The sequence below is a fragment of the Polyodon spathula genome, chromosome 12 (assembly GCF_017654505.1).
Source record: "Polyodon spathula isolate WHYD16114869_AA chromosome 12, ASM1765450v1, whole genome shotgun sequence".
NCBI classification, from domain to species: domain Eukaryota; kingdom Metazoa; phylum Chordata; class Actinopteri; order Acipenseriformes; family Polyodontidae; genus Polyodon; species Polyodon spathula.
The window spans coordinates 2563437-2575122 of record NC_054545.1 but is presented as its reverse complement, the minus strand read 5'-3'; the positions used below and the strand labels follow the sequence as shown (position 1 = coordinate 2575122).

The following is an 11686-nucleotide window of genomic DNA, read 5'->3' as shown; positions in this document are numbered from 1 at the left end:
CCCTGCCTCGAGGAAGGGTGCAGCGGTGACACCCAGTTCAATGAGAGTATCATTATGGTATGCGCTGTGTGGGCCATGGCACCTCCCCTGGGGCTGGGAAACATTGGCGCAGAATCAGCCACTGCTGAGTGGAGATACTGTGTCAGAGTCTGGCCAGCAAGACTCACTAAAGCAGAGACAGAGCCAGGCTACTGTGGAGAAACAGAAGGTCAAGGAGCAATAAACAATCACAGCTCTGTGGAATGTGCAATGATGATTTTTGAAAAAGTCATACAGTGCCTCTTCTGCAAGCAATTACAACATCAAAAATAGTACTAAACTGAGTTTGAAGTGATCTGAAATGACTTCTTACTCTTTAGCTGGCTGTGACGTTTTGGTTCTGTTCTGGGGCTCTGAATCAGAGTGCTGAGCCAGAAACTCAAGTATTGTTTCTTTGTGTATCTTCAACAAGAAAGCCTTTGCTTTTCTGAACAGTTAACAAACATTCACTGCCCCCTATTGGTCTAAATGTTTAAATGCACAAGCTGTAGGAGACTAGCTGTAGGAGACAGCGTGCCTGAGTTAATTCATATTAATTAAATGAACATGTCATTAAGGGGTTTCTTGTAAGTAATGCTCATTATTCAATGTCTTTAAAATCCCAAGGTGGCAAGTTGACTGAAGTTAATTGCTGTGCTGACACTGTGTAGACAGAGTCATTGTGAAAGATGTGCTCGCTGTTCCAGGGGCAGTCCCCATAACTTGTCTTGTATGAGAGGGATTCTCGCACAGATTATCAAGTAATGCCTGTGTCTAATGGACAACGTGCGTTTTGATGATTGTATAATTAAAGCACTGTTCTCAACACAATGAATGAGCTGTATCTGGAGGGAGTATGCAGGTGAAGAATTAAGCGTTCACGCGCCTGGTCAAGAACACGTACCCTAAGTAACTCCACTGGTGTCAAATGACGATACAAATGAGATTTAAGGCGATTGAATGAACGAGACGTAGACCTGCTTGGCCCAGGTGCTACTTGATTTGAGAGAGAGACCTGGTTCCACAGGTAAGAGGCTGTGCCATTGTGTTCCCTCTTACAACCAGACTGCAAGATTCACCAGCCTGGTATCATGGTCTTTGCCCGCTGGATCACTGTGCTGTTATAATAATAAGAACATAAGAAAGTTTACAAACGAGAGGAGGCCATTCAGCCCATCTTGCTTGTTTGGTTGTTAGTAGTTTATTGATCCCAGAATCTCATCAAGCAGCTTCTTGAAGGATCTCAGGGTGTCAGCTTCAACAACATTACTGGGAAGTTGGTTCCAGACCCTCTAAATTCTCTGTGTAAAAAAGTGTCTCCTATTTTCTGTTCTGAATGCCCCTTTGTCTAATCTCCACTTGTGACCCCTGGTCCTTGTTCCCTGGGTCGACATTGTCAATACCTTTTAGAATTTTGAAAGTTTGAATCCGATCGCTGTGTAGTCTTCTTTGTTCAAGACTGATTCAATTATTTTAGCCTGTCTGAATATGTCATGCCTTTTGTAAATTCTGGTTGCTCTTCTTTGCACTCTTTCTACAGCAGCAATATCCTTTTTGTAGCGAGGTGACCAGAACTGAACATAATATTCTAGATGAGGTCTTACTAATGCATTGTACAGTTTTAACATTACTTCACATGATTTAAATTCAACACTTTTCACAATGTATCCGAGCATCTTGTTGGCCTTTTTTTTTTTATATAGCTTCCCCACATTGTCTAGATGAAGACATTTCTGAGTCAACATAAAACTCCTAGGTCTTTTTCATAGATTCCTTCTTCAATTTCAGTATCTCCCATATGATATTTATAACGCCTATTTTTATTGCTTACACTTTTCTCTATTAAATGTCATTTGCCATGTGTCTGCCCAGTTCTGAATGCTGTCTAGATCATTTTGAATGACCTGCTGCAGCAGTGTTTGCCACTCCTTCTAATGCATGGCCTGTTTAATTTAGTATGGTCAACTGTTCATGTTGTAATCGCTCTTTCTGTAGCTACACCTGTCATTTTAATCTTGAATTAGATTTATTGTCATTGTACAGGTCAGGTCCCAAAAACTGAGAGGGGCAAGACATGCTGTTGCTGGTCAATCTAGTCTATGGTGACCAGATTGCCAAAGCTCAGAATTAGGACACTTCTTGGGGTCTTATTAGAAGCTAGTGCTTTTATCGCTATTTTATAACAGCCTCTGACTGCTGCGCAATCGCCGCACCTTCGTTTTCTAACCCGCAGTCTCGTTTCACTAGATGCTGTAATATGCATTGCTGGTTTTGCCCTACATTTCTACCATGTGGCTTAAGTTGAACTTTTTCAATTGACCTCATATGAGGGGCGATACAAAAACTCTTCAGTGGAGACGTGTGGGAGAGGCAAATGCACAATGACCTCATATGAGGATGCCATTTTAAAACAAAGAAAACCAAAGAAATGTTCAATATAAAATCCATAGTATGTGCCCTGACTAGTTTTTCTTCCCCAGTATTTTAATATTGCATGCATGAAAGGGTTCGTTTAGTATAGTTTAATAACCCTTATATTACTATGTTACTGTGGAGACATATTTGAATATAATTGCGACTGTTTACGCAAAGTAACTCGAGGAGTTCTATCTGGAAACCGTTTTTGTTTTTATGTTGTGGGAAAGGGGGCGGTTCCGGTCAAACCGGGACCTGTAGTCTCACCCTAGAGTGACCAATCACATGACAGAGGAGCAGGCAGTTCACCTCCTGAGTCCTGACCTCTAGTCCGTGTCAGACCTACCTCACTGAACCCCGTATCGCTAAACGGGGATCGATTTCAAATTGACTCTGGTATTAACCGCAGCACAGCCGGGCAGTAACGGACCAGCAAGGCTCCTGGACAGAAAGTCGCTGCGGAATAAGCTGTCCTGAAACACGGTTCTCTAAAGAAAGCAGCAGAGTCAGCCTGAGTTACACTACGTCGTGCTAGTTGTGGTGACTGAGGATGAGGAGAGATGTACGCCATGACCACTGCATTATTTATTGGTGTCGTGGGTAGCCACTAGTGCGCAAAATTAGTAATTAAAAAAAAAAAAAACGAGCTGCAAAGGGGAGGTTTCATAGCCGGGTGAAGCGGAAGCCGGAGGAGGAAAGAAGGACGGACGAACCAGAGCAGCATAGAGCTAATAATGGCGTCTCTGCAGGCATGCCGAGTCCCTGCAGCCGCAGCGCTTTGTAAATCGGCAGTCTTCTCGGTAATAACGTTGCTAGTGTTGGGCGCAGTGGCACCGCAGCCGGCGCTGGGGAAGAGGCACCATCAGCGCACGATCACTGAGAGGACCTGGCAAGATATACTGGAGGGAGAGTGGATGATTGAATTGTAAGCAGCCGCTCTCGCTCTGTGCCTCTGGTCACGTTGATACGAATTTACTTAAAGAAACGAATACAGTTATTGTTGTGGAGTTAAATGATGTTGATTAATTAATATTAAAGTAATGTAACGTTTCCGTGCGGTACACGTGTTAATTTACGTACACTATGTACAGGTATATTGAATGTATTAGATTTGTTGGTCATTGTTGGTAATACTAGCTGATATTTTGGTTGTTGCTGTGTACTACGCTACTGTCTACATGCACGATCGGACATAATGAAAACACGTACCTGGTCAGACTATACGTCATGTAGACTGTAGACATGACCCGCGTTGATAAAACTAATTATGCAGTGTGTACGCTGGACATATTATAAAGGCGATGAAGGGATGTCCAGAAAACATTGTACTGCAGGAAGATTCTGTTTCTTTATTATTTTTAAGTGTCACATTCCCATTGTTCACGTGTAATTAAAACCCACACATTTTCAGCAGACCGCTTTTAATGTGATCACAGTAAGAGTGCACATGCAGGCAGTTCACAGGTTGGGAAGGGGTGGGTGGTTCTAGAACCCAGGCTGTTTTCTCAGAGAGCAACCCCCTGGGTTCTAGAGCCTAGGCTGTTTTCTTCAGAGAGCAATCACCCTGGGTTCTAGAGCCCAGGCTGTTTTCTCAGAGAGCAATCCCCTGGGTTCTAGAGCCCAGACTGTTTTCCAGAGAGCAATCACCCTGGGTTCTAGAGCCCAAACTGTTTTCTCAGAGAGCAACCCCCTGGGTTCTAGAGCCCGGGCTGTTTTCTCAGAGAGCAATCCCCCGGGTTCTAGAGCCCGGGCTGTTTTCTCAGAGAGCAATCCCCCAGGTTCTAGACCACAGGCTGTTTTCCAGAGAGCAATCCCCCAGGTTCTAGACCACAGGCTGTTTTCCAGAGAGCAATCCCCCGGGTTCTAGAGCCCAGGCTGTTTTCCAGAGAGCAATCCCCTGGGTTCTAGAGGCCAGGCTGTTTTCCAGAGAGCAATCCCCCGGGTTCTAGAGCCCAGGCTGTTTTCCAGAGAGCGATCCCCCGGGTTCTAGAGCCCAGGCTGTTTTCCAGAGAGCAATCCCCCGGGTTCTAGAGCTCAGGCTGTTTTCCAGAGAGCAATCCCCCGGGTTCTAGAGCTCAGGCTGTTTATAAGGATTCAGCTCAGTTTGCTATTCATGGAAGTGCTCTGAACTGTTACTTGTTTCTATAACAACAGTCAAGGTGAGTCTCGTGCAATGCACGCACACACAATGTCCTCTAATCCTTTTAAGACAGACCCTGAATTCCTTACGCAGCTTACTTATACCTTCCTTGATAATAATAACTGCACATGCACTGATGGCAGGTATACCCTCGGCCCTGATGCTAGAGTGCTTTTTTAAATTTTTGATATTTACCTTGAACACATTTGACAAGGATTTCATTAGGATTTTGCCTGCAGTTCAATGTGTAAGATACCTGATAGACAAGTTTGACTACCTGGGCAAATTACAGCTTGCTTACAGCTTGCACACACAACTCTGGTCCTCCCAGCAGGAACCTGTCCACAGTTGTAAACAAGACTCTTATTGCATAGCAGTGCCACCCATCCCAAGTTTTACTACGAGCATCATTAGCCCCAGTGTATTGGTAACAAGCTCTGGTGTGTCTTATTAAACTCCTAGTTAAACCAGGACTGGATTAGACTGCTATGCAATGGGAGTCTTATTTCCATCCCTGCCTCTCCTTGGAGCCGGGTTTAGTGTTTTTGTGGGACTAGTTTGGCTCGTCTTGTTTCAGCTTTGCCCCGTGGTGCCCAGCTTGCCAGCAGCTTCAGCCAGAGTGGAACGCCTTTGCAGAATGGGGGGAGGACATTGGGGTCAGTATCGCCAAAGTGGACGTCACCGAGGAGCCAGGTAGGGGCCGTGGATAAGGGCAAATCCACCAGTTGCACGAGGTGTCGCGCTGTACTGACTGTGCACATTGCTGTCTGTTTCATTTCAAGAACCACTTTCAACACGAATGCCACATTTTTAATAAAGAACATGCAAAGTTTTTCAAGACTTCCCAACGCTCTTAACAGAAAAGCATCTAAAAGTCTTTGTTAGGTGTAGATCTGTCGTTAGAATCGGTGTTTAACTTTCTTTCCTGTTTTTGCAGGGCTGAGCGGTCGCTTTATCATCACAGCTCTTCCAACCATCTACCAGTGAGTATCCCAAGATTGTAAAATGCCAGCTGTTCTTTACAGTGCTTAGCTATGCTTTAGCATGCTTCCACTCTGTTATTTACACATGGCTGTTTTCACTATGGGGAGTCTTTTACAGGAGTTCTTATGCTCCCTTATCTGACTGTAACGCTCGGCCCTATTCACTCTCCTAGGAAAACCCTGTAACCTTGAGCTCTAACAGCACGATTCAGCCTCTTCCTCAAACGAGTCCTACAAATTGAGCGCTGGAGATGCTACAGGTTCAAAGGAGTAAGCGCTTGTGAATGCTGCTGCAGTTGCCAGTGTAGCCTGTGCTTGTGTTCTAGGTCTCCAGTAATGACAGCTGTATCCTCTTCAGTGCAATGAAGCAGCAGTCTCCTTCGCATGCTGGCTGGCTCTGTGGATGTAGGGCATGGCCAAGGCGCTTCATTTAGTTTTTTTTTTCTCTCAGCTGTAAAGACGGTGTGTTCAGGAAGTACGAGGGAGGCAGGACTAAGAATGACTTCCTGAGTTTCATCGACGAGAAGAAATGGCGCGAGATCGAGCCGGTGTCATCCTGGTTTGGACCCTCATCCTTCCTGTGAGTGCGGTAGCAGCCTGTGTGTGTGTGTGTGTGTGTGTGTGTGTGTGTTTCCGGTTTCAAAGCCTACCAGTAGCGTGCTGTTCACCTCAAGCATACTTTTCAATTTATTCTGAAAGCCTCTCTTCCTGTTCATTTTCAGATTGAATGAAAGCACTTTGTTGTGTAATGTGTTCAGTTAGGCTTGGGTCACGGGTCCTTTATGTCCCTGATGGTGCAGCTATAAGTTTTTTTTGTTGCCAACTTAAGTTAAAAAAAATAGTACATTTCTTCAGGGATGGAAATACAACTCCTGTTGCAGATCAGTCTGATCCATTCCTGGTTTTGCTGTGAGTCTTAGACACACCTGAGCGTGTTAATTCTACACTGGGGCTAATCAAGCTTGTAGTAAAACCTGGAATGGGTAAAACTGCTGTGCAATAGGGGTCTCATTTCATTCTCTGGTCTTCATTAGTTTTCCTTTTGATGTGTCACCTGGATATTGCTTTCAGTGTCAGGTAGTGAAGATGCTTGAGAGTCTTGATGATATTAATGGTAATGATGAGTGATGTGCTTGTCTCTTGCAGAATGAACACCATGTCGGGCCTGTTCAAGCTCTCCATGTTTATAAGGGTAATCTGTCACTTTCACTCATGTTCAATCTTTCCATTAGCAATGAAATCTCTGCTGCTTTCTTAATTTACACGTCAGTCAAGCTTGACACACAAGCTGACTCTCCCCCCTCTGGCCCACATGTTGGGTTACATGAAAATATTAAAGAAGCTGAGAGAGAATGCTTTGGGACTTGAAATTCAAAACCATAATTGAACATGAATGCACACCTGTAAACATGCCCTACCCTAAACACGCAATCTATTTGTGTTTATTTAATTCCTAAAACGCTATAAAGATTCAAAGAGTGCAGGGCAAGGATAGAAATAAGACGCACCTGAACTGGTTACCTCTACACTGTTACCGATAAAGCTTGTAGTAAAACCTGGAATGGGTGAAAATGCTCTGCAGCAGGAGTCTTATTTCCAGCCCTGCAGTGGACTGTGCTCCTGTTTCATGTCTTTCTGTTTTCTTCTCTCCTCAGCATTGTCACAATTACTTCACGGAGCACCTGGGCTTGCCGGTGTGGGGCTCCTACGCTATCTTCGCTCTGGCCACCCTGTTCTCTGGCCTCGTTCTGGGGCTGGTGAGTTACGCTCCAGCGAGAAGGGGGCGGGGGCAGGATGCAGTGGATTACTGAGGGATTTCAACAGGATAATCCAGTGAGAAGCCAGTGTGCTTAGAGAGGTTAACTGGCAGAAGTGACAATGGTTTAGAGGTGTTTAAACCAGGTGGTGTGAGTCTCAATATATGTGCACACTAACAGATAAGAAGTCTGATCCAAGACTTGTTAATTGCCACTGAAATCTGTTTATTGATGGACAGACTGTGAACAGGATGAAGTGCATCAGTGCAAAACAGATGCTTCATTCACTCATGCAGCCGCTTTCAGCACCTCTTCAGTGCAGGGCTTTGTGAAAGGCACGTTCTGCATTGTTAAATTGAACCGGTTAACACACTATTTGGTTCCTCTGAGGGCTGACATGATCAGGGCTCCATGGCTTTTCATTGTGAATAAAATAAGCCCTGCAAAGTCTACTGAGCATTGCTTTGCTCAGTGGTGCTCCGAGTGTCTAGAGCTGCAGTGGTCTAGGAGGTGCAAGATGTTCAGAAACTACATTGTTAATGTAATAGTTTAGATCCTCCTCGTTGTTCTCGGTGTCTCTGTTAAGCAATGGGTGTGTTCTCTCGGTCCTGTCTTCCAGATCCTGGTGTTTGTGGCGGACTGTGTGTTCCCCTTCCGCAGATCCACTCCTCAGAACTACCAGAGTAAGACCCCCTTCCTCTTCTGTAACTGGAGCTATAGCTGTGCTTGTATTCCTGCGGTGTGCTGTGCACCAGGCTTGTCCGCTGTCTGTACTGTACCTGCACAGTGTACTGTACAGTATATCTTCATGGGAGTGATATGTTTGTGTGGTATGTTTTCTGTTCTATGCACTAACACTGCTTGTTTCCTCTGCTTGTTCCAGGGAAGCAGGCTCTGGACCAGGCTCGGATCATGAAGAGGCTAGAGGCGGAGCAAGAGGCGGACGGGGAGGCTGACGAGGAAGACGAGTATGATTACGAGGAGGAAGGGGAGGGGGAGGAGGTTTGGAGGAAGAGAGGAGGAGGAGGAGGACGTGGACGCGGCAGTGAGCCCGAGGAGAGGCACAGCAGGGCCAGAGAGCGGCTCCATGCACAGGAAGTGGAGGAGGGCTCCCCGGATATGCTGCGCAAGAGAAACCCTGCCACTGCTGTCCAGGGCGACCCCTAGAGGACGGGAGTGGAACTGCATGCACCTCGTACACAGTGACTGGGAGAGCTGAACTGAGTCTGCAGTGTGGCTTGATGCCGGTGCTCTTCAGCTGTCTGTCTGTTTGTCTGTCTAACCTTACTGGAGGTGTGCAGGAAATTAACATTGGACTACCCCTTTCAAAAAAAATAATAATTAAAGCAAGACTTCGGCTTTCTCTCTTATGTAATGTTGCTTCAATATTCAGCCATAAGATGGCTCTCGGAGCTCAGTGAAAATGATACTTAAATTCTGCCTAAAAGGGAACCGATCCTAGCTGCAGTATTCAACTTTCATTCAGTTAGTTTTTTTTGTATTGCTTAAAAGCTGACCTGTCGAGAGACAGAGTTCATATTCTTGCCTGTCAGTGTTTTTTTTAAGCTCTTGGCATGACTCCTCGGTAGTGTTCTAGCTGTGCTCTCTCCTCCACTTCTGCAGGCATGACCCCTCAGTTGATCACATACTGAACCACATTGGAAAGGCACCATATGCAGCTGCTGCTGCTGATCCTGTACTAGTTCACATTGTGACTGGTTCAGCGTGGCTGCAATGCTGTTTAGAAGCATTTGTTTTTTCTCTGCTATTTTGTAATGTTTTGCAAAGGTGGGTTCCAGACTGCTGCAGAGAATAGCAGAATGTTGAGCCTAGCTGCGGAAAGGCTGTCTCCTGTACAGCAGTGTTGATTTCAAATACTCTGCATGTATACTGACACCTGAAATGTACAAATATACACCACACAGGGCATTACAAACTGCTAACGTTGCACCTTGGATTCAGAGCTGAAATAAGTCAATTAAAAAGAAAATTTAAAAAATGCCAAGAATCAGAAGTCTCAAGTATTTTTTTTTGTAATTTATTATTCTTCTTGTGCATGATTATTATTATTATTTTTTTTTTTTTCTTCCATGAACAGAGATATTTTATTCCTTCCCCTGATTAGTAGAAACTTCAGTATAACATTTTGGCACTTCCACTATAATTTGTTCAAAAAGTCAAATAGTTTAATAATACCTTGCTTCAAATCTACAGATTTTATTTTTTTTTTTTAGGTTTAGGAGAGATTTCTAGAGCTGGGTAAGAAATCATAGTTCTTTTATAGCATGTTATTAATTTATGAATAAACTATTTTAGGGAGTGTGTTCAGTCAGCAGATGGCGCTCTTCGTCTACTGTAGTTCAGATGTGCTGCTTGAGCTGGAAAAGCAATTGCACTCTGCGATTTCACTCCAGGCCCTCTCAGCGCGGGGAGTAATTAAGCAATTTTTTTAACTTCTTAAATGAGAGCGTCATATCTGGGCAGGCAGGGGACTGCCAATCATCCCATATCCAAGCCAGGACATCTCTGAGGTCCTGCCCTCATTGTGATGCGTCGCTGTCCCGGACAGCCCTGCACGACACAGTTAGCCCTTATTACTGATTGATTGATTGATATTTGTCAATGTTTTGTTTTTGTATGCTGATAAAGACTAATTCAATAAAATTCAACACAATTCAATTTGCCTTTTGACACAAGGGTGACGGTGGTGTGGTTGGAGTACGAGCCTCGCTGGGCACGGAGGGTGGCTGGTATTGGTCACTGAATGGCATAGTCTGGCGTTACACTTCAATCCGAGTGAATCGATGAGAGGCCTGCTGTGTTTGGGTGTCTTAAATTCTCAATTGCCTTTGTTGTCTGCTTTGGGTGTTCGTAGGAATGCGTCTTGAGTCTTGCTCAGGGAGTGATCAATCAGAGACTCGAGAGTCTGATAAGAAATGCAGGTATGGGACCTGTTGCAGTATCTCCAGATCCAGCTGATAGATTGGACTGGGGGATTAATACAGTCCTGCAGGCAATGGACCACAGGGACTCCCCCGTTGTGGTTTCTGTCTGTCTGTTTGCTAGTGTGCAGATGTGGAGTTACTGGAAGAGGGGGGAATGATCAAGCTGTAGATATGTCAAATCAAGACCATGTCTTCATATTGTGTGTGTTTTTCAGCTTTGCTTCGCTTGATATTGTCCCAAACGCTGCCCTATCAGTGTGTCTGTTTAGGGAGAAGACAGATCATCCAGCTGTTAGTTTGTGTCTCTTTGAAGCGTGACCTCCAGGCACATCCCACAGTCGTGGATCTGGAAGCAGAGGGATTGTTATCAGTGGGAGGCTCTGCTGAACTCCTGCCCTCCTTGCAACTAACCTGGCACCTCTCTGCTGACACAGTTTAGACATGTCGGCTTCCTCTAGGAGGGAGACCGGCATGTTGCCACCCTGCATACGACCTCCCTTGTAATCCTGGGCTGTTATTAAGAAGCTGTCTTTATGTGTGCTTGAGCGGTCCAGGTGTCTGTGTGCAGTGCTGCCCTGCGGCACAGCCTGACCTTCACACTGTTTTCTTCTAGCTCACTCTCGGTCAAGGCTGAGAGACCGCCCTTGGATTCTTGTCTGTTCTGGACCAATTAATCAGAAAGAATAACAGCTTATCAGCTGAGAGTAGTTACACAGTACCCTGTATAGCATGCTGTAAGTGCAGCGGTTTAGCTACACTTGCGGGCTGTGTATAGCAGGCTAAGCTGTGAGGGGAACGTGGATATGACAGGCTGGGTACGAACTGGGACCGCAAGCGAGTGCCTTAACCACAATGCAAAAGAGCCAGGCTCATCTGTATTCATGGTTTTAGAGCTTTTAACATCATTTCATCTCACTGACGAGACAGGACAGAATCTGTAACGGCAGTGCATCAGCTAGCACTGCAGTTACACCTGCATACATATATATATAGAGAGAGAGAGAGATACATACATAGTAAGTAAGCTGCACTCTTATGAAAAACAAGACATGCTTGTAGAGTTTTCACATTAAACAAGAAAGTATTTTGAAAATGTATCTATGGCTTGTGGGCTGGAAGGGCATCAATGTTTTATACCTGCTGGTCCCAGAGAATTCCTGAAATATTTCACTGAATCTTGTCGACACAAGCCTCGGTGCTCCGGAGCTCTCCACGCTTCTTTTTTACTGTTGAAAAACATTTCAAAAGATTGGAAGCAAGGCTAGGGAAAGGTGAAAGCAATACACCCTTGAAGCCCATTGAGAGGCCGCGTTGCTCAGACTGCTTTGTAACAGGAGACCCCTTTCTATTCCTCTCCTTCATAATGAAGTCTTATTCTTTCTTTCTCATGTTTTAAGGAAGCAGGCATTAGCAGGCACAAGGGTGCTG

At 45.0% G+C, this 11686-nt stretch overlaps 1 protein-coding gene across 1 annotated transcript; it reads left to right on the top strand.

Annotated features, from left to right (window-relative positions):
- Positions 1–2721: 2721 nt before the first annotated feature.
- On the top strand, positions 2722–9321 carry LOC121324651 (thioredoxin-related transmembrane protein 1-like). Its single transcript, XM_041266755.1, has 8 exons — positions 2722–3358; positions 5151–5266; positions 5511–5556; positions 6008–6136; positions 6703–6748; positions 7212–7313; positions 7933–7996; positions 8197–9321. Exons 1-8 carry the CDS (start codon positions 3168–3170, stop codon positions 8478–8480), a joined length of 978 nt encoding a protein of 325 aa, XP_041122689.1. The 5' UTR covers positions 2722–3167; the 3' UTR covers positions 8481–9321.
- Positions 9322–11686: the final 2365 nt, after the last annotated feature.